Source organism: Eurosta solidaginis, chromosome 3 (assembly GCF_040869045.1).
Source record: "Eurosta solidaginis isolate ZX-2024a chromosome 3, ASM4086904v1, whole genome shotgun sequence".
In the NCBI taxonomy this organism is placed as follows: Eukaryota; Metazoa; Arthropoda; class Insecta; order Diptera; family Tephritidae; genus Eurosta; species Eurosta solidaginis.
In genome coordinates, this window is record NC_090321.1 from 166,752,258 (window position 1) to 166,776,130 (window position 23,873).

At 36.3% G+C, this 23,873-nt stretch overlaps 1 protein-coding gene across 1 annotated transcript in view; it reads right to left on the reverse strand.

Annotated features, from left to right (window-relative positions):
- Positions 1-7,134: 7,134 nt before the first annotated feature.
- Optix (optix) overlaps positions 7,135-23,873 on the reverse strand; it is a 112,038-nt gene continuing 95,299 nt past the window's right edge. The window contains exon 4 of the mRNA XM_067773781.1: positions 7,135-12,007. Coding sequence (XP_067629882.1) covers positions 11,284-12,007 — 724 coding nt within the window. The 3' untranslated portion in view covers positions 7,135-11,283. The remainder of the gene's footprint in view (positions 12,008-23,873) is intronic.

Sequence of the window (23,873 nt, forward strand, 5' to 3'; positions counted from 1 at the left end):
TTATTTTACAATTAAGATTATCTGGGTCCCGGGCCATAGTGATATCCCGGGTAACTGTCAAGCGGATCTCTTAGCCCGCATCGGTACAACTGAACCGGATGAAGATGGCTGTAGGGATTTCGGGATCCCGCTGGCCACCTGTGGATTGCTCCTCCATAGCTGGGCCTCGAATCAGCTCAGCAAACGTTGGGCGGATACCACGTCTTGCAGGGTAGCTAGATCTTTCTGGCCAAAAGTGGATGGCAGGAGGTCTGCTGAAATAATTGGGTTCACTAAGGCTCACCTATCAATGGTCATTGGGGTTTTGACAGGGCACTGTCCCATGGGTATCCATGCGGTACGTCTCAATATACTGGAAACTCCATCCTGCTGCAGCTGTATGGTGGATGATAAGGTGGAATCACCAAATCACTTTATGCTTGATTGTCCAGCTTTTGCCAGAACTAGGCGAAAGTACTTCGGTCGCGACTCACTTGGATCTCCCGAGAATATATCCAAATTTTAGATCGGTATCATTCGGAGCTTTATCGTTGCTACCCAACGATTCTCTGAGTAGCTAGATCTAAGTCACCGGTATTTTTGGTGTATGTGGTATCACAACGGACCTTCGTGTTGTCCAAGTGAGCTATCCTTATCAGGGCAGCTACCACCTAACCTATCCTATCCTATGGGCACGTACAGTCTATGTGATGGGCCAGCTCGTCCTAACCTAACCTATAGTACATGGTCAGAGGAGCTATATTTTATTAAAGCTGCATTTTTCACTTTCCTAAATATTAGTTATTTGATAGAAATAACATATACATGCCCACGATAAAATTAATGTGAAATCTCGTGCATAAAAAGAGGTTTTGTGAGATTTTTTAGTATAAAAAATACGCAGAACTGTAACTTGTTTGGGAAGAGGAGAGAGGGAGAGAACTACGTTTAGTACAAAGTTACCCTTTTTTATGTATTATGTAAACAATTTTGTTTCAATTCGTTTTGTTTAGTCGCTGTTTACACACAAATATTTTTGTTGCTGGAACTCGTTACTTGCAGAAGAGGGGTGACGGAGAAGTTTATTTGATATTTCTAATATTTCATAATAATATTTAAAACAAAAATATTAATTTGTTGTCTTCAAGGCCGGGTTTGTTATTTTTGTAAAATTTATATATTTACAAGTTTTTTATATTAAATTATTAAACAAAGAAAATGAGTAAATTAGAAAAAAAAACAAATTTCATAGACCGTATAGCCGACTATTTCAAAACCCATTACGGCTTATGATCAGCGAATCACACATTGAAGGCTTGACGTTTAGCGCATCAAGCCACAAATGCGCTTTGAAAGTTTCTTTTACCACCGTCAATTGAATGCGCAAGTCAGATGCTATTATCTCATTAGACGAGGATTTTTGTAACAGTCCATATGAGTTTTCTTTAAGCTCTTGCTTTCTTTATTAGAACACATTTCCGTAGACTGAAATGTGTCGATCGCTGATGACATACCGTCATAGGTTTTGAAATGGTCAGCTATGCGGTCTATGAACTTTGTTTTGTTAATTTTTCTAATTTACTCATTTTCTGTGTATAGTAATTTAATATAAAATAACTTGTGTATTAATGTATTATTTCCTTTTTTGAAAAGTAACAAACCCGGTCTTAAGGACAACGAATTAATATAATAATTAGTTATTTAGACTTATTATTAAGAATTCATGAGCTTAACACCGGCTTATAATAATTGAATGTTCAATTATTAAGTTTTTCTGAGAGAAACTGAAAAGAAAGGAAAAAAACATTTACTGGCATATTGCGATGGTACCATTTCGAAAACCGCCACGCATTTCCCATCAGGCAATTTCGTAATGTTATCAAAGGTTTCACCGAGATTCGAACCGCAAATCACACGGTGAAACTTGGAGTTGTCTTAACCATTAGGCTATCCTGCCTCTATAGAGGCAGAATGACTCAATTGTGTTGTTAGTGTAGAAATGAGATAAACTGAATTAAGCAGATAAACAAATACAAGCAGGATAGCCTAACATAGAGGTCCTTAAATCTTTAAAAGAACAATCCCAGAGTCGCTTTATCTGATGTTGTCATGGTCCATATAGCAGGACGGGTACGACCATATAGCAGGACGGATAAGATAAGTGACTTGTGGAGTATAATTTTCGTTGGCCTACCTAGTCCAAAGTAGCATTTATTGGCTAGAGTGATTCTTTGCTGGATTTCAGAGTTGATGTTGTTGCTACTGTTGATGCTGGTTCTCAAATAAACGAAGGCTTTTACTATTTCGAAATTATGGCTGCCAACAGTAGCGTGGTGGCCAAGGGGCATTTGCGCTGATTCTTTGCTCGATGACAGCAGGTACTTCGTTTTGACTTCATTCACCATCAAACCCATCTTTACTGCTTCTGTTTCCAGTTTGGAGTAAGCAGAACTAACGGCGCGGGTATTTAGGCCCATGATATCATAATAAGCAGGAGTATTAGTCATGGTTGAAAGAACTAGAATGTTGAATTTCATCACAATACATCTCTTTAAATGAAGGTTATAGCAAAAAAACATGTGATGATGACCCCTCGGACAAACAGGCTGACGGATAGACTGAGCAATGCTGACTTAAATTTTTTTCGGTTAACTCAAATATATATAAAAAAAAAAATACCGCTAGACGCCACCACCGATTAAATCGATAGTGTCTACCGAAAAAATCGGATATTTTTTCGTGAAGTTCTCCCTCCAAAGTGTCTCTCTGTAGGGAGCGTGTCATTATTCCGTATTACAAAATTCTGGGTGAGAAAATTCTGTAAATTGCAAAAAAATTCTGCTTGAACAAAATTCTCCTTTTTTAAAATTCTGCTTTTTCAAAATTTTGCATGTTTAATTCTGGAAGTCAAAATTCCGGAATCATGGCATGGCGTAGCCGGTTTTGGATCGACTAAGGGTTATTTTTTTAAAGTGCGGCCGAAGGCCGCCTACGCAGAAGGTTATACTACGCAGAAGGAAATCACGGTGGCGGTAGCCACGGTTATACCACACACCCGGACTTGGCATGGCGTAGCCCAGGGTTATTTTTTAAAAGCGCGGCCAAAGGCCGCCTATGCAGAAAGGTGTTCTACGCAGAATTACTGTGCATGGCGCACTTTTAATACAGAATTTTGTAATACAGAATTTTGAAAGCAGAATTTTAGAAAGCAGAATTTTAAGAAATCAGAATTTTAAAAAGCAGAATTTTGTTTTTAGAATTTTGTATAAACAGAATTTCGACACCAACCCTCTCTGTATCCGCCCCTGACTTCGCTTTATTCCGACCACATACATATGTACTATGAATACTTTTTTTGTGCCCTCCTTTTTTGGACTATAAATATATTGTAGGCGGAAGAGTAATAAAAAAACTCCCTTTTAGAACTTGCCAAGAAGTTTTTAATTTGCATTCCTCCCACGAAGGACAGGAGTATGTGAGGAGTCCCTGGAAAAATGTTCAAGGGAAATGTGACAGCTTTTATCAATACTCCACTTTCCTTTTGAGTGTAATATAAAGATGTTTGTGAAAAGCTTCCCTCATACCTACAAAGCCACTTAGTATATTCCTTCAGAGTAGGCAGACTTAAGGTCTCACCAGGGAGGAAATTTCGTAGGAAAAATATCGCACCAAATTATTATACTCTTATTTAAAATTAGTGGATAAGGTCAACGAACGATACATAAATACGGCTGTTTTGAGTCTTAATTGATTATCATATTTATATATGTAAAGGTATGCTTTTGACCGTGTTAAATTTTTATTGGACTTGTGGTTTTTTGGCTCTATTTTATTTTTTGCAACGCGCCGTTTTTTATAGATTTTTTTTTTTAAGTATTCGTATTTGGAAGGCTGGGTGGGGTATCACTTTATATCGGCTACCAATTCGGAAATGCCCTATCTCTGATAATTTTTCAAAAAGTCGTACCTCTGATTTGTTACAAACGCTCTATCTAACGTCACTTTTTATTGCATTTATACTCCGATAAAACGATTTTGAAACCAATTCTGAGATAGAGCGTTCTGGTTTAGGGCGTTATTAAAAAAAATTTCAAAAGTTCTCATACCACGTTTTCAAATTGACTTATGAGCAGCCGAGATAAATCACCGTACGATTTATAAGAACTAGGGTCGCCTTGCTGTAATAAATATTGTACTGTTTTTTTCTGCCAGGGGCGGGATTAACCCTCAACGGGGCCCTATGCAACCATCAATTTGCGTGCCCTTTTTTTTCACGTCCGTTCCCTTATTTTTCGATTAAAAAATACAAACTAATATCTTTCATAAACATTTTATTGTCACAATGTAATAATATCAATAAAATTACTATCTACATTTTTAACATGTCGTTTTCTACATTTGTTTTCGGCAAATTCATCAATTATATCATCAATATCGATTTTGTTCAATAAATCTGACAAAATGCAAAGTATACCTAACATCTCGAGTCGCTCTTGTCGCGTTGCAGCCCTTTCAGCTATGATTCTTTCTAATTGCGAGAAGGATCGTTCGGCAGAAAAATTTGTGATCATTAATGTTAAAAAAATCCGAAAAGCTTTTTCTGTGTTAGGAAATACAGCGGCTAATTGATCTTCCATTAGAATCTTATACAAATGACTATGGGTTTTTTGTGCATTAATGTATCTGGAGTTCACGTAACTTTGGAATTGTTTCATTTGACTGCAAAATTCTTCCAAATCTCTAGAATAAAAACGAACAAAGTTATTTATAGCTTTGTGGAGGTCTCCATCACTTAGAGAAAAGTTGATGAGAAATGCAAATCTTTCCGAAACTTCCATACACACTTTCGAACGTCGTTTGATTTCACTGTGAAGATTATCGATGATTTCGAGGAAACATTTTGTCCTAAAATCATCGCGAGGCTAAAATTCTACTTCTGGACTTCTGGAACATTTCCGTCATTAGGTTGTTTTTTCTACGACGAATACGTTTTACGATTTTTGTATAACCTACACCAGGTAATAATTGTTTTGTTTTTTCCTGGAAATCAACATGAACTTTTCACGAAATGAAACTGAACTCTCTTCTAACAATCCGTACAAAAAATCACACGTTTGAAAATCTGCTTTTTCACTTTGCAATGACTTACTCACTGAACGCATAGCAGTCAAAATAAACTTCCATAAAATCAACATGAAACCAAATTCGAATTTTTGCAATTTATTCGCGATACACGTCTCCTCATAAGGAGTATCAGTATTTTGTGATTCATCATCAGCAATGATTTCTAGAGCCTCTAATATGACATCAAATGAATCGTAAACTGCATTCGTCGCATTCGAATGTGCTTCCCAGCTTGTAGTTGACAATGCCTTCAAAGTTTTCTCATTTATTTCATTTTTTAATGCGCCCCAAAGATAGGTAGAAGCGGAAAAAAATTATATAATGTCTGCATAATGGCGAAAAAGATCTACTGCATAAAAACAGCACTTCACAGCATGCTCTCCAACCAAATTAAGAGAATGCGCGGAACAGGGAACATGGATCACATTCAAACTTAATATTCTTGCTTGCACACCTTTATACTTTCCGGATATGTTTACTGCGTTGTCATATGATTATCCTTACAATTTTCAATATCTAAACCACAGTCTTCAGTAAGAAACTTTAAAGTTTGATTCGCTAGACTTTCACCAGTATGACCTTCCAACCTAAGAAAAGTTATAAACCTTTCGACTGGTTGAAAATCGTTCGGAGAAACATATCTTAAAATAATAGACAATTGATCAACATGCGATGCATCAGGAGTCGAATCAACAGATAAGCTAAAATACCAAGCCGAAGTAACCTCTTTTAAAATATATGATCTGTTCGATTTAACCACGCTTTTGTGAAGTACGCGATATTGAAATATAATTTTACTAGTCCCAAAGTAGACTAAATAAAGATCATATTACAATACTGAATATTGGAATTATTTATTCGACAGTTCAGCGATACGAACGTTAGCAGAAGGTGCACAATATCAAGAAATCCCCAAATTCGTTACAATACATTCATTTATTTGTCATCCATCATTAAGCATTCACTCATTTATCATTCTAGTTGTAATTTCCGCTTGAGGGCTTCTACACCCTCTGTTCCAAAAAAAACCGAATTTTTTCAAAATAAAAACTACCAGTGTACATTTTGAGATAATTCTCCTTTCACTTCGATACACATTTTTGCATGCCTATACAATTTGTCAAATGAGTCGGAAATGCCCTTTTTAGGAACCTTGTTTATTTCGTCGGTCGTCGCTGTTTGAATGCGGTCTATTGAGTTTTATTTATTTGAGCAAAATTTATTTTTAGTTCTAATTATATTTTTCTTTCACTCTCCAGAATTTTATGTTTGTAAGAAAATCTTGGGAGTCTTTTTCATTTTTCCGGTGCCCCCTAAAATCGGGGGCCCCAGGCAACTGCCTATTCTGCCTACTTGTTAATCCGGCCCTGTCTTTTCCAAATGTTGTAAATTCGGCTCCCGGAACTCGAATCATCATAAACTGAAATGAGTTGATGGCAGTGTTATGGGGAGTGGCTTACTACAGGGCAAGTAATCCCAGTCACTCGATCACGTTTAACGCCGACTCTTTCGTCCTTGTTGATGCACTCTAGCAAACGTGATAAATCGAGGTGCAAAAACCAAGGTGCAAGATGTAGTTATCAAACCATGTGCCTTCTAAAGTCGCTGTGAAAAGAGAACGATCCCCATAAGCTAGTCGGATATTTTCTCGAACTCCTCAACCGGGTGACTGTACAGAATTTGTTATTATTGAGTCAGTCAGGTCTCTTTCAGTCCCATGCGCAGGTTTATGACCAATTTTTGTCAGCTCCTTTTTTAGCACTTAACTGAAGCCCCCTTCTTCTGGGCAAACATTAATTTTCTGAGGGATTAGTACCAACATTACTTACATTATTAATTTTTATATCGTCGAATAATGCTTTTCAGAACCGATTTTCTGCTCTCCATATTCAAATTAAAAAAGGTAAACATTTTTTGTGTCATATTATCTTAACTCATTTATTGCATTCTAATGATAAAATAGCAATACGTATAATATACATACATATTTTTATTTTTTTCTTCTTACAGTCTATTTACACTCATTCAAAATTAACATGCGGTTTTAATAGGTAATATATTTATTAATTTTAGTTGTTTTTTCATTTCAACTTATGGTATTTGCCGGTATTAATTACAAAAACAATTGATATTGTGCAAAATATTTGTAAAATACATTAATTAATTAATCATAGTACATATGTAGTCAAATTATCGAAAAACGAATGCAACATTTTTCAAATGAGTAGTAGCAGGGTATGTTGAAAATTAACTTTAATTATATGTCATTAATTTTTTTTACTGATTTGCGCAATGCTAACACTTCAATGTTTTAAAAATTTATTAAACTAATACGTTTATTAGGCTTCATATGTGATGTAGAATATGCCAGGTATGTGTGAATGTTTAATGGGTATGTGATATACTATATATATTTTGTATACATAAATATATACATACACATACATATCTATACCTTAGAATCATTAGATCATTCAATATAAGGTTCGCCATTTATTTCCACACACATACACCGCGGTTCATTCGGAGAGCTTCTACAATTTCACAGCTTTAAATTTGATTAGAATATATACATACATAATTTATAGGTGCAAATATTTTCGCTTTGGAATTTCTATTTAATTTTAGAGAAGAAACCCTCATAAGTCATCAGAATATAATCAAACGATTTAAATTGTAGTGAAATGCCAAATATTTGAAAATACATACTTGTCTTGAACAGAACCATAAATCTTCCGGAGAACTTTTCTCCTATCCATACATCAGAACAAGTTGGTGGACTTGTAGACCGTGATTTTTATTCGCCTATATGGACTTTGCTTCACAGAATAAGCACTAGTAGCGTCTTTTCATGCGATATCACGAAACTAGTGCGATTCGTTGAAGGGATGCTATAGTATGGCCCAGAGATTATTGCACCGTCTGCACAACATCGACGCGTTTGAATATTTTCAAAACTTTTCAAGAAATCTTAACACATTTGCTTTTGAACATAAATGTTCTAATGGCCATGATTTTCTTCAAGGTGTGGAAAAAAATTACGCACATAGATACAACCTTTGGTTGAATTTAACTAAGGCCCACTAGTTATCTTTTTAAAAAGGAGTTAATTTAAAAAATTTGTCAAAAATGCATGAGTTTAACCCCTCATGTTATATTAACTCTGAGTTAAAAATATAATATATATAAGTGTTTGTCTCAGTTTCGGTACTCAAGCAATCTTTCAAATCAGTAAAAAAAAAAGCTGCGGTAACTCAATATAAATACGTTCTGAACGCGGCAATACCTTTGAACCTATTCATATGAGCGGCAGTGTATATAAATTTTGAAAGCAAAATTTAGAGATTTAACAAACTAAAAAAAAGTTAAGCGTTGCTGTGTAATTGATTGGTTTTCCTCACAAGCTCAGAAAATCCTCACATGAATGTATGTATGTATGCACACATTAGCATATCATTAGTAATGAAATAAGCATTCTACAAATAAAATTATAATGTCATTAGTTTAAATAATTTAATTTTGATATTTATTCCTTTGCACCTGTGTAGGTACAAAAATAGTGATTTACATATTTCAAATTCTCTATTCATCTAAGTCAGCATTCTATATATACTATATTATATCTTTAGATTACGATCTTTGAAGTGCAGGATTTCGCCAGCTTTATTACTGAACATTTATTGATTTTGCACTATTTATTCGCAAAGCTTTTTTTCACTCTTATTACGTTCAAATTCGTTAAGTTTTAAGAAACGATAAGTTTGGCACATGCATTACAAGGAATCACCTAAAACTGTTCTAATCGTAAACATCGCCAAACAAAGAAAAGAGTTGTCAGATCTGACCCCCCACCCTACGCCATCGCTAAATATATCTAAAACAGTATCAAGTACACAGAAAAGTATGCAACATTTAGTACCATACGGTCATAAGGAATAACCGCCTAATTCTTATGTAAGAGTATTAGAGTTAGGGCTGTTATTCTTTGTAATCAAGGATACTAAATGATGACTACTTTTCTGCGCACTTATTATTGTTTTAGCAATTAAACGAACGGGCCGTGATTCGGCGCTAACCTTAAAATCGGAGAACACAAGCGATTGAGTGTATTAAAGCGTAGGGCAGAACCGGGATCCACAACGCCAAACCTCATAAGGGATTCGGACTCAATTCATCAAAATGCATCGGAAAACATGTACTGCATTTTTTTTGTTTTAGGGCGGGGAGTTTTATAGGTCTGGGACGTATACCTTGTAAAACCTTTTTCAATCATTTTCATCCCACACACCAGTTGAGAGAGGATTTCGATCACTCGGAAACCGAAAGTTATTTTTTTAAGAACCTTTTAGCAGCAAAGATTGAACAATAGGAGTATCACAAAATAAATTAAAACAAAAAATTAAAGGGACAACTGAAGTTAACTGTATACTACCGTCTATAGCCGTCTAGGCGCTACGCAGCTCTAAAGTAAACGCTGAAGAAATATTTTAACTTATTTCTTGTGCATGCAAAAGGGAGTAGTCAAGAATTTTTGACACTTGACGACGCATTTTGATTTGCGCACAATACACACAATATATTGAATTTTAATTGAAATTAATAAATGTTAAAACGAATTTCACACAGAAATTTAATGGAATCACAATTTCGTTTAATGAAATAATTATTTTTGCCTTTTCACACGGCGCCACTTGCCTCGTTAACGAACATCTAAATACTACAAATTTGCATTTTTCTGGTGTTTTTTTATTTTTTGTAACTTATTGAAAATAATTTATTTTTGATTGTTATTTGTAACATTGTCAATAAAATCCGAAACGCCAAGCAAAGCCGGCTATATTTTTTACTAATTAGGCATTCAATAAAGCAATAATGAGATAATTAAGAATTTGATTTTGTATGGAAGATTGAGTTCAACAAGGACTTTAATGTAGAAAACTTGACTAATTATTTCATTAGGCCTCTGTATGAAATTGGCATAGCTTTGTTAATTTGTTTGCCGCTAGAAATTTGACTTTTTCTTCAAGAACCAAGCACAATTAATTATTTCTTAGCAAACCCAGTGTGGCCGGATGAACTTGTTCCTGAAAATCTTTAGAAAATGGTAGTAGAAACTTTTCTAAAGTATGATTTTATATAGATTTTTTGGTTATCTTTAGAACTGTATACCGCTCTTAAAAAGTAAAATGGTAGAAAATTTAATTTTTATTTGGGAAATCTAAGATATTTCAAGTAAACATCAAAGTTAAAACTTTGTTTTATCATTTTGAATTTTAAATGAGTACTTGTTTAGTTAATGAGTAAATTGTAGGCGCAGAAACTGCGTTTTTGCTATGAACGACTGTAAAGAACATAGCAAAATTCGGAGCGCGGTATGCAATTTCAGCAGGTTGAATACCTTTGCCACCTCTGATCTTAATTCATTCCGAACTATATAGCGAGTTACAATTATGTATACTATTTCTCAAATTGTTTTAGAAATCTGGCAGAAAGTCCAAGACAAACCCACAAACCAAAAATTTATACAACGCAACTGAATCAATGGAAACAAGAAAGGAAATTCTTAAGAAAATAATAATTTCATAAGGGGGTATTCACTTCAGCTCGGTTTAAACTCATTTGCTGAAAAAATATTTGCTGTCAGTGTATTTTGTTCTTGTAAACTTTGTAAAAAATATTATCACATAAGCCGGTCACGAATACCCCTAAAGTTATTGGCTATAAAAACTGTTTGAAGAAGTTGCAAATATCTTAAAAATAATATTGCAGCTTTGAAATAAGCATTTTTTTCTGATTTACTGTTGTCAAAATTAAGAGCGAAGGAAATACAAATGCAGCGTAAGAACAGGGCAATTCGCGAACATAAAAGTTAATTATCTCGAGTATCAATTAGATGTGCTGGGGACAGCATATCAAATGCTTTAGTGTTCGAAAGTAAGCCTGAGAGTTTGTCGGCACAAGAAACCGTTAACACTTTCGATGGTCGCGAAAAAAAATTTGTAACAACACTTTTTGAATGGAGGCACGTAATAACGGTAAAAATAAACTGAGTTCTCAAATGTGCAACAATCATTTAACAATACGTATGTAAATATCTATACAATAGTAGAATACCCGAAGATACACATCTTTAACTAGCATAGCATATTATCGTTTATAAGGATGTCTACGACTGGCATATCATGTAATTTCCGGTGGTGCAGTATTATGGTTGTTGCGCGGTAATTCTGGTGATGTCGAGAATGGTCTATGTAACAACTGTGCGCTATGATGATGATGATGTTGATACGCTGAAGTATCTTGTAACGCCGCTACCGTACTTAGGGTCGCCGCTATGCTGTTGGCGGTTGAATTGAGCTTTTCTGGAGAATTGACGCGTATTTTTGGTGGTGTACAATCCACCGAGTAAGCAGGTGTCGTATAATTAATGGCGGCATGCAGGTGGCTACCATTCAAGGTGTGCGCCTGTGCAGCCAAATGTGGTTGTGGTCTAATGACGATCGGTTGTATTGGAAATTGTTGGGACATTTCTTTAAGATTACTGAAACTTTGTAAATAACAACCTGCATTAAAAAGGCTCGTGGCTGTATCCAATTTGAATGGTGGCAAGCAGGTGGATAATGGTGAATTGGCATACGTTGATGCTGCCATTAGATTACTGGCCGCTATGGAGGTGGCCAAATCGCGCGGCTTATCACCATCAATGCTGAGACTTTCATCGCGATCATTAGCACCATTCGAAGCGGAGCCGGGACTGTGCTGTAGATGTATACTACTAGGAACAGGTGAGTGGGTGCCCAAAGAAATGTCTGAATCGGATGTGTCTGATGCTATCGGGGAAGGAGCACCTTCCGGTCGACGACTGCGGCAAACAAGACCGGAATTGTTTTGATTATGTTGTATTCTGGAAAGATAAAAATGAAAAAAACTTAAGTAAATTTTTTAAATAACAATAAATAATGTGAAATAATATGACTTTTAATGTATATACCAGTTAATGAACCCCTTAGCTTATTCTGGGTAATATATGTAAATCATTTCCATATATGTATCGAAGATTTCCCTGCAAAAAATGCGACTAGTCTACGATGAATCCGGGGAGTATGCGACTATGGCTAGTTTTGATAATTTTAAATGGGTTGGAGTGGTCCCTTTTTGTTTGAGCACGTCTTATGGAGACACCAAATGTAACTGTTTATGCCTGAACGGGTAGTGCCAAACTGGTCCTTTTTATGCCCCTACGAGTACTGTCGGACTGATCCTTTTTGTAATGTTCGACACTTCCTCTTTGTACCCCTTTGGGTACTGTTCGACGCCCTCTCTTTTTACCCCTACGAGTACTGTCGGATGGATCTTTTCTGTACTGTTCGACACTTCCCCTTCGTATCCCTATGGGAAGTGCCCGACGGGCCCTCTTTGTATCCATACTGGTTGTGTCGGACATATTTTCTTCGTGCCTCTACAGCCAGAGCCACTCAAGTCCCTTTTGTTCACCTATGGGTACTGTCGGACAAGGCCTCTTTCTACCCGTACGGAATTTATTACGGATTTTATAATTTTTTAAACTCTAATACAATATTCTTAATATTTTTTTTCGTATTGTTGTTGTAGAATAATAAAAACAAAACATATATTACGATAATTGAACATATGGTCCTCGTATTTTAGGTTCGGTATAGAGCTCCGCATTTTTCTTAAATAATGCTATTCAATCACATTTAATCTTTTTATTTTATTAATTTCATTGCTATTTGTTTTTTATTGTTTTTTTCAATTGGCTACATAATTTTCAAACCGACTGATGCCAAATTACCCAAAAGGGACTATAGGGGATCAATTATACCTCAATGTGGACAAAAGAGATCAATCGCAGACCGCATGATCGCATGATTTTTTGCAGGGTTGCTTATAAGTTATCTATGTATAAGGAACCTATTGAGCTAACTGCTAAGAAAGATTTTTAAAGGGAAAATGTTTATGGCTATTTTTTATTTCGGTATTTTGTCCGGTGCTCGAGATAAAATTCTTTCGTATTCGTATTAAGCACTAAAATAAATTAAACCAATTCCTGCGGGGGTTACACATGCGTTCTGTCACCCAATAATGTCGTAGTAAGAATGACAATATCTCGGCTAAGAAATAATAAAATGCCGTGGAAATTACCAACTACCGTCCGAGCTGTTCAAACATGCAGGCAAATAATCTAAAAAATAAGAGCGGGCACCAAATCCGATTCAAAGTATGATCAGACGAGCGCATGCCTCCAGATTGTAATTTAAGTATGCTCTGCCCAGTTCACGAAAAAGGAATGAACCTACATAATATCGCATATAAGATTGAATATCTGCAGCCAAAAGTCTACGAACAGATTTGGGGACTATTACTGCGGGGAACACTTGTGATAAGAGAATTGATACGCACCTTACGCAAAGAATTGCTTGCATGCGAATATGTCTGCTACGCACTGGCCAAGAAAGCGCACCTGGTTAAGCTCCATCTAATGATGACCCGACTTGCCGTCAATAGTTAAGCCCCCTTTTTGATGTGTAAACATCTTTGCTCACGGTAGGAGGAATACAGAATGTAGGTGTAAGTGAAGTCACTAAACTGTAGCGTTGTGGAGTTGATATGGGCGAAAAAAGACATCAAATCAAGGAACGTAAAGCAAAGAAAAGGAAAGATAAGAAAACAGATCCGAAAGCGGACAGCGTGTTACCAACTTGTTATCGCGGTGATAACGCTTTGTTATCGATGAGCTATCAATTTCTTATCGACGAGTTATCGGTTTGCTATAGAAATGTAGGAGTGTTACCGACGAGGTATAGACGAATTTTAGATTTGCTACTGAGGTATTATGAATTCGCTATAAAATATATATTATTATAGCAAAGGTTATCGATGAGCTATACATTTTTTATCGTCGGGTTATCAGTTCTTTATCGAAAAGTTATTATTCTATTATTGAAAAGTTAATAATTAATCATGGAAAAATTAAAAAGAAGTTATTGATTATTTATCGATTTTTTCCGAAAATGCGTTTGTTTTCAAAAAGTTGTCGATTTGTTATCGATATTTATTGATTTTTTACCGAAAAGTTATCGATTTGTTATTGAAAAATTATGAATATGTTATCAAAACGTTTTCGATTTGGTATCATAAATTATAGGTTTTTTATGGGTATGTAACCAATCTGCTATAGGTCTGTTTGTTATGGACGAGTCTTCGGTTTCTTATGAGGCAAGTGCCGCTAAAACTTCAATACAAAGTCGATGAACCAATAACAAGACGATAAAAAACCAATAAGAAGCCGATGACAAGGCGATAACAAAACAATAACTCGACGATAATAAAATAACAACTTGTCAGTACCGATTGTTAAAGAAGCGGACACCTCTCAAAAATTCCGAAATTATTTGTTTCTGAAAATACTATCTCTGCTGTTGACGAGTACTTGGTTCTCTTTTTTTGTGTACCGATATAAATTATCACAAATCATTCGTAAGATAAAAAAATATATAAGACGCGATAGCGTAGCACCGCCCCTTTTATGACCAAGAAAATAATGGACGAGGTCGGCTAAGGTATATCATGGTATTTTACTTTCTAAATGAAATTATAACAAAAGGTTAGAAAATATTTAAATTTTTAAAAATGGGCGTGGCTTTGCCTCTTTTTTGGCTAAGCAATTTTCTTTGAAAAAAAGAAAAGAAAAAGTAACATAACGTAATAATTCAAATGGGAATACATTTTTTCTTTATAGCAGGAAATATTTTTAGCAAAAACGGAAGGGATCGGTTAAGGACCACGCCCACTTTTATGTGAAAAATGTTTTAAATGGTGGTAGACTAGAATAATAAGCAATATTTTAGCGAAAAATTGTTTTGTAACAATGATATATCACTTACCAAGTTTTATTGTAAAAGGAAATCGGGATACCTTTTTTTCAAATAGGCGGTGCTACGCCCATATTTCAATAAACATTACACAAGATTTCTAGAGCCCCAACAAAAATAAATCCCTTTTAACAGAATTCGATACAAATCTTTGGCTTATAAAAAGAAATATTTATAGTAAAAATGGCATATATGTAATTTCAATATTCTGGGTGTATTATTAACAGAATATTCAGGCTTTTTGTATTTTCCAAAGCGTTATATATATAAAAAGTGGGCGTGCTCATCATGCGATTTCGCTCATTTTAAATAGACATGGGAGAAGAGTGTCAAGGAACACATATACCAAATTTCAATAACATATCTCGATATTTACTCAAGGTATTGTGATCAAGGGCAGACGGACGGATATGGCCTAGATCAATTCCTTGTTTAATCCTGAGCATTTTGATATACATATATGAAAATTATATTTATCTCGATTCGCTTATGCCATTACGAGCAGCCGTTTTGTTACCAAAGCTCATAATATTGAAACATATCGAAAGCTTCAAGTTCATATTGTTTAAGGTGGAATTCTTAACATGTAGGTTCGAAACTTTGTAGGAAAAACCAAAAGGTAGCACGACGCAAATTGGAATTCCCCATGGGGTTGGGGGGCTTAGAATTTACCGGCGCCAGGTATGCCTGTGGTAAGAGGGAAGTAAAATACCCAAATGATCGAAGTGGTTGTGTAGCGCAACTCTGTCAAGGAGTTGCCAGCGCAATTTATAGCTTATCCAACCCAATTGTAAACGACCCCAAGCTCCTCATGGAACTAGGTGGCGGGATGACCTAGAAGGTTCAATGTGGTTATATTAAATCGTTCTCGAGATGGTCGGCTTGTACCTAAATTGTGCCTGTTACCGGAACGTGCCCTATCTATATCCGACAAAAGACCATCAACATCGATAGCACTCCTCAAAATCTTCGAGGAGTGTCTTTTTAGCTACAACAACAACGACGCAAATCGGAAAACAGCGAATTGAGTGTTCATTGCCAAGCTATTCGTCATCGGTTTTGTTTGCCTTCATTTTGCCACCTTTATTCAAACTTTTATAAGGCTTGATTAGAATATTGACTTCGTTTGATCAAAGTTAAAATGCCCATAAATCGTTTCAATATGGGGATAACATCTAATCAAAAAATAAAATTTGAAATAGGAAGGGAAACCAGTGCTTTTGTTGTCTTTACTAAAGCCCTACAATATAGCCTTGTTGGTTTTGAGGAGTAACCAGAAGTATCAATCTTCCCGAATATGAATTCAGTCATTTCTTTTTAAAAACACTAGCCCCATAGAGCACTAGAGGCGACCAAACTCCACAGATCTAGAGCGTACGGATTCATATCCGGCAAAGGCCTGACCACATTCGTTACACTCCCATACACCTTTGCCGAGTGTTTTCGAGGCAAGACATGCAACATAGCACGGTTTCCACTTTGGTTCATTTGGGCCAAAAATGGTCCCTTCTAACCCCGTTTGGTCAGCTGGTCGTTTTTGCCACTTTGGTCATTTTTAGGCAACTAGCCATGATTTTGATGTATATATTATCAGAGGTAAAAATGCAGAATGCGTCCCAAAACTTTCCTGATTAAGCAGCTTCTTAATTGCAATCGATTTCCCTCAACCCACATATAGTCTCCCATTTACTTAAATTGATTCCTTCCCACAATTTCTAGCTATATACATATGTATGTGTTGCACATATTCAAAAATCGTTCAATCATTATATTGTAGCAGAACAAAGGCAACCCCAGGAGCAAATAATTAAGGCAAACAAACATCAAAGAGTAATGTAGGAATTTTTTGTGAATGATCCGTTTGAAAGAAATTTTGATAGAGATTTTAGGCAGAGCTTCTCTTCCAATTTGCGTTGTGTTTAAGGTCGACCCTGAACGGCATCTGCAAGGCGGATAAGTATACACTGAGAAGCTGAATTTTTAAGGCTGTTTAACTCTGTAATCTTTTCTGTAATTTATTTTGCTTTTGGAAAAATTACCTATTTGAAAAGAGCTGGCTGAAAAATATTGGCATAACAGCTTAAGTTAAATCAAGAATGGAAAATCTTGGAAAATTTAGGCAGATGTGGCAATTTCGCGCGTCCGTTGAACGAAATATTGACAATCTGCTGATCATCGCTAGGAAATTAGCGACATTCCATCAACTAAGCAGCACTTTAGCAATACTACTGTTATTATTTGGCCGCTCAAACACACACATATTAATTGTGCATTAAATCTAAAATATACAAATACACCATAATAATTTACACGGCCAAAGCCATAATAATTTACCCTACTAAAAATTAAAAAAAAATTCATATTTAAATTAAATTTAAGAAAAAGGCTTTTCTAAGAACAAGCTTCTATTACTTGTTAATAAAACGAACTAAAAAGTAAAAAATAAAATTAAAGAAAAAAAAATTTTAAAAATAAGCTTTTATTATTTTGGTTAATAAAATTAACTAAAAAGGAAACAATAAATTGACTCTAAAACTATAACACTTTATAAGTTCATTGTAAGCTTAAACGATAATTAGGCTTTTTCGTCTGCGACAAAAAAATTCTATATTGTACATAATTATATATTTTTAACATTAAAACTTTACACCTAAATTATTAAAGCTTACAGTTTATATCACAGTCCTAATTGTTCTAATAAAAAACGTGTTAAATTTTGATGGTATAATTAAGAACATTTAGGATCTCATGGTCATATCAAGCACGAGGTTCATGCATAAAAAGATACATCGAGTTACATGGCTGTCTCCTGATCGAAATACTCGCAATCAGATCGTTCACGTTGTGATAGACGGACGGCATGCCTCCAGTGTTTTAGATGTGCGAACGATCCGAGGACCTAACATCGATTCGGACCATTATCTCGTTGCAGCCAAAATACGCACCCGCCTCAACGCGGCTAAAAACAAGGAACAAAAAACACAAGGAAAGCTAGACGTCGAAAAGCTTCAATCACAACAGACTGCCAATGATTTCGCAACTCGACTCTCACACCTGCTCTCTGAGGGCACAACTCATCCTGAAGGAATACAGGAGCAGTGGGAGCATATCTCCAAAGCACTTCATACTGCCGCCGAGGAAAAAATTGGTTACCGGCGGCCACGAAAAAACAACTGGTATGATGAAGAATGCCGCGTTGCAACCGAAAGAAAAGACGCTGCCTACAGGGCTACGTTAAAAGCGAGCGCGACAAGAGGAGTGTGTGAACGCTATCGTGAGTTGAAAAGGGAAGCGAGACGCCTTTTCAGGAAGAAAAAAGCAGAAGCAGAAAGGCGTGAGTGCGAGGAGCTTGAGCTGCTAGCCACCAGGAATAACGCCCGAAAATTCTACCAAAAAATACGGCGACAGACGGAAGGTTTTAAGACCGGGGCAAACTCCTGTAGGAATGAAAACGGCGACCTTGTAACTGATGTCCATAGAGTGCTTAGATTATGGAGGGAACACTTCTCTGCTCTCCTAAATGGAGGCAGCAATTCACCGCGCAGAGATGAAGAACCCGATCCCGCAATCGATGATGATGGAATATATGTCCCCCCGCCCGATTATGACGAAGTTAGAATAGCAATAACCAGATTGAAAAACAACAAGGCCGTGGGCGCTGATGGATTGCCTGCGGAGCTATTCAAGTTCGGCGGCGAGGAGTTGGTAAGGCGCATGCAGCAGCTTCTTAGCAAAATATGGGCGGACGAAAGCATGCCCGACGGTTGGAATCTAAGTGTTCTTTGCCCAGTCCACAAGAAGGGGGATACTGCAAAATGCACCAACTATCGTGGAATCAGCCTTCTTAATATCGCATATAAGCTCCTTTCAAGTGTATTGTGCGAAAGATTGAAGCCCACCGTGAACCGGCTGATTGGACCTTATCAGTGCGGCTTCAGACCTGGTAAATCTACCATCGACCAGATTTTCACAATGCGCCAAATCTTGGAAAAAACCCGTGAAAAGAGAATCGACACACATCACCTCTTCGTCGACTTTAAAGCCGCCTTCGACAGCACGAAAAGGAGCTGCCTATATGCCGCTATGTCTGAATTTGGTTTCCCCGCAAAACTTATACGGCTGTGCAAAATGACGTTAAGCAACACCATCAGCTCAGTCAGAATTGGGAAGGACCTCTCCGAGCCGTTCGAAACTAAACGAGGTTTCAGACAGGGTGACCCTCTATCGTGCGATTTCTTTAATTTGATGCTGGAGAAAATTATACTAGCTGCAGAACTTAACCGCACTGGAACAATATACTATAAAAGCGTGCAATTACTGGCATATGCTGATGACATTGATATCATCGGCCTAAACACCCGCGCTGTTAGTTCTGCTTACTCCAAGCTGGAAAAAGAAGCGGTAAAGATGGGTTTGATGGTGAATGAGGACAAAACGAAGTACCTGCTGTCATCGAGCAAAGAGTCAGCGCATATGCGCCTTGGCAACCACGCTAATGTTGGCAGCCATAATTTCGAAATAGTAAAAGACTTCGTTTATTTGGGAACCAGCATCAACATTAGCAACAACATCAGCACTGAAATCCAGCGAAGAATCAATCTTGCCCATAAATGCTACTTTGGACTAGGTAGGCAATTGAAAAGTAAAGTCCTCTCTCGGCGAACGAAAATCATACTCTACAAGTCACTTATCGTACCCGTCCTGCTATATGGGGCAGAAGCATGGACCATGACAACAGCAGATGAAGCGGCTTTGGGAGTGTTCGAGAGAAAAGTTCTTCGAAAGATTTATGGACCTCTACGCGTTGGCGATGGCGAGTACCGAAGAAGATTTAATGATGAGCTGTACGAGCTATACGCAGACATCAACATAGTCCAGCGAATTAAAACGCAGCGGCTGCGCTGGCTAGGCCATGTTATGCGAATGAAAGATGATGCTCCGGCCAAGAAAGTGTTTCTATCGGAACCCGCCTATGGAAGCAGAGGTAGAGGGCGGCCCCCACTCCGTTGGAAGGACCAGGTGGAAAACGATTTAAACTCCCTTGGTGTGACCAATTGGCGCCGGTTGGCGGAGCGAAGGAGCGACTGGCGCGCCTTGTTGGACGGCCATAACCGTTTAGACGGTTAAGCGCCAATTAAGTAAGTAAGTAAGTAAAGTTTTAATGTTAAAAATATATAATTATGTACGATATAGAATTTTTTTGTCGCAGACGAAAAAGCCTAATTATCGTTTAAGCTTACAATGAACTTATAAAGTGTTATAGTTCTTTAGAGTCAATTTATTGTTTACTTTTTAGTTAATTTTATTAACCAAAATAATAAAAGCTTATTTTTAAAAAAGTTTTTTTTCTTTAATTTTTTGATACAATTACTTGTATGCATCGTTATATAATATGCAACTACTTCCGCTTAGAAAATTCCCATGGACTAACCAAGCGATCGTCGCCGTGGGGGTAGCTTTATATGATAACTAAAACATGGTTGAATATATCTATGTAAGTATTATTACACATAACAGCATGTAAGCGTACATTTGTTTGGTTCGTATTTGAAGTGGGAAGAAAATTCAAGTAATTTGAACAATTTCACGGTTTTGAGTGTAGGTAATTTTTAAGACCAATGCCTTTTGGAAATGAAATAATTCTCACATTATTATCGATTATTAATGACGACTACGAATTCAGCTTCTATTTATTTGTTTGAAATCTTTACTAATTCTCTAAGGTGTGAATATTGAGTGCCACATTCTTTATCTCACACGTTGATTTCGGCAATCTTAAAACCTACATAAATTTCCCTAAGAATGCCTACCAAGATCTGAACAAGCAAAGAAAAGACTTTGTGCTATTAAATGATTAACACATTCTGTGCTTTGACATATGAAATGAAACATTTTCTACATCTCAATATGTAGTATATTCTGCTAATGCATTCATTCATTTGATTTTAATACGATTTCATATTTGTTGTCATTTCGTGAAGGTCAAAACGAAGGGGTAGCACAGAGGCAAACAGCAGGGGCACCACTGGAATAAGTTTCATGCTACATCCTTGTACGTGTGTTGGTTGTGAAACGTAGAGTATGTAGAAGAAAAAAATCATAAAACACTGATTTGCTGTTTTGTCGTATGCAAGACTTTCTGTGGTGGTCATGTTACCATTTCGACCTCTTCACTTCACTGACTATTATAAGATTGCTTGACATGAGCCGATTAAGAATTTCCAAGTTTTGAATTTCAACAGTTCGACTTGAAACGGTAAGACGTCAGCCTACCCGGCAGACAACCAGCAAGCCAGCCAACAATTCATCCAGCTATTCGGAGCAGCTCGCTGTGCAAAAAAAAGCCACCAGTCGACATCCGCCCGATTGCAAATTGAGCTGGGCAACCAATGGAATCATAATAATGATGTGTCGCTTAGGTAGGTGCCAGCGTATCGCATTTCACGAAATCCTTATTCTGATATGTCACACATACATCCATGCAAACATATATGTATGTATGTTAAGTCAATTGTGTGGAAAATATTGGTTTTATTCATTCAACTTTAAAATTGGGCTGGTAAATGTTGACGCTATACAACGTCTTAATTTTAATCAGAAGTTAGTATTAACTACGGCCAAATAACCTTGAAGCAACTTCTTTTGTCACTTACAATGCTTAGATTACGCCGATCTCGTGCCCAGAATGAGGCAAGAATTAAAGTTTATGTTTAAGCTTTGAGGACAGGTAGCGCTGGGCGGATGGCATCAAGTTGAATGAGTTTCTTAGCAGAATAAACACAAGAGAACTTAAGATGATTAGAAGGTACGATTCTAAAAACTTATTAATGATGCATTCAACATGGGTGTTTTGATTTAAAGATATTTGCATTAAAGTAGAGCGTTTTACGATGTATCGAGAAAATAAAGCCTCCTCCTATTTCGGCTGTCGATTCAAAGACGACCTTCATATTTATATTATAAATTGTTTGCGTTCTTCGAAGCCCGATCACGGAGTTTCTTTAAAAAATAGCATGTCTCAGAATTTTATCAAATAATGTCTTTTCTCGAAATTTGTTCCAAAAATACTTTAAAGCAGCATACGTTCAATAGATTTTAAACCGAGTTAGGACATTTTGTAAAAAATCTGAGATAGGATTTCCTTCAAATAAGTTCCGAGGTAAGGTGTTGTGGCAGCCGAGGTACGGTGATATTATACAGCGCCATGACATAAGCCCAAGTGGCATAGCCCCAAGTTTTTTACCCCCATTGCAGTGACATTGGCCCAAGTTTTTGCTCAGGGTTATGTCACTGCATATGAGGTTTCATAATTGGAATTAGGACAATGTCACTTATAAGTCTCAAAGAAGAAAATTTCCATAAACAACGCGAAGGCAGTCATCGTGGTCTTGTGAATAGTTTTTTTTTTTTTTTTTTCTCAAATACTTAAGTTGGAGAGTCTCGAGGATCCAGTAAGGCTTTAACGGTCAACAGGTACCTTGTGTAACCCATCATTTGATTTTCTGTCACGACAAATATTTGAAGTTATACTTCTATAGGCGCGTTTAAAAAATTACGAGAGTGAAACTTCAAGATGTAACACAAAAGTAACAGGTTGTAACACAAAAGTAACAGGTTGAAAATGCAGTTCGCATGGTTGGTCGCTGTGAACGGTACGAGAAAACTTGCTCTGAGTGGGTCATTCCCCACATTACATTATGCGTCACATACATACATGTTGAATTAGATAGAATGTTGAAAAAAGCCAGCATTCGCTTTATCTAACTTCTGGAGTACATTTGTAGATGTGTATGGATGTATGTATGTATGTATTTTCATTTCATATCATTTTGAGAATATATACACTCAGAGAAAAAATCGTTCTAAAACGAAAGAAACAAGTTCAAAATTAAGAACATTCGTTGACAAAAGTCTGTTAAGTACGCCTTTTCTTAACTCGTGACCGATGGGCTTGTTTTAAGAACAGTTTTTCCAAGCACACCGTTCGTATTTTATGACCACTTCGGTATTGATGTGTTAACCTTCAGTGCTCTTTTGAAGCACTACTTGGGCTTGATTTAAGAATTTTCGTTCTCACGCTTCGAGAACGATTTGTGGTCAATTTAACATTTTTCGGTCTCAATTCAAGAACGGTTTTTTCTTGATCATTTGGTGGAGGGTGGGGAATGCAGTGGGAAGGTGATTTCTCCAATTAGTACCCATTTATTTATTTATTTTTATTAATAATAATTTTTTTGTAATTAATAAAAAATATTAATAACAAAAAATCTATTATTAAAAAGATGAAAAAAAAACCCATAATATGCATTTTTTCATGTCTTTGTCTTATTGAGAAATTGTTTTTTTATTGATGCAATCTTAATATATACTTGAAACATTTCATAACAAGTTTGAGAATTAGCTGTACATATATGAGTGGAACTGAACGAAAAATAAGAGTTAAAAAAATAGAATATAAAAAAATTGTTTTAAAAAACTTCAGAGTTTGACGGTGATCGAACTCGCGCCACACGATCGCAACCGCAACATCGTAGCCGCGGGGACAACTGCTTGGTAGATGATGCCAAATGTTGTATTTAACATTTTAGTGCACACGAATTATACCGTTTCTTTTTTCTTGAAATTAATTTAATAACATTGTTCTCATTAATAGAACATTTGTTCGAATTTTAAGACCAGCCGTTCTCTTTTCAAGAAAGTCAGTTCAAGAACAAGGTTGTTGTTTTGAGAACAGGTCGTTCGTTTTTCAAGAACAAAAAAGTAAGAACATGAAAAGCTTGAGTTGAGTCCGGTGGTGCTGGATTTTAGAACGGCGTTTTTCTCTGATTGTATATATTTATAAGAGTTAAATTGTTAATATTGAAAAATACTATTTCG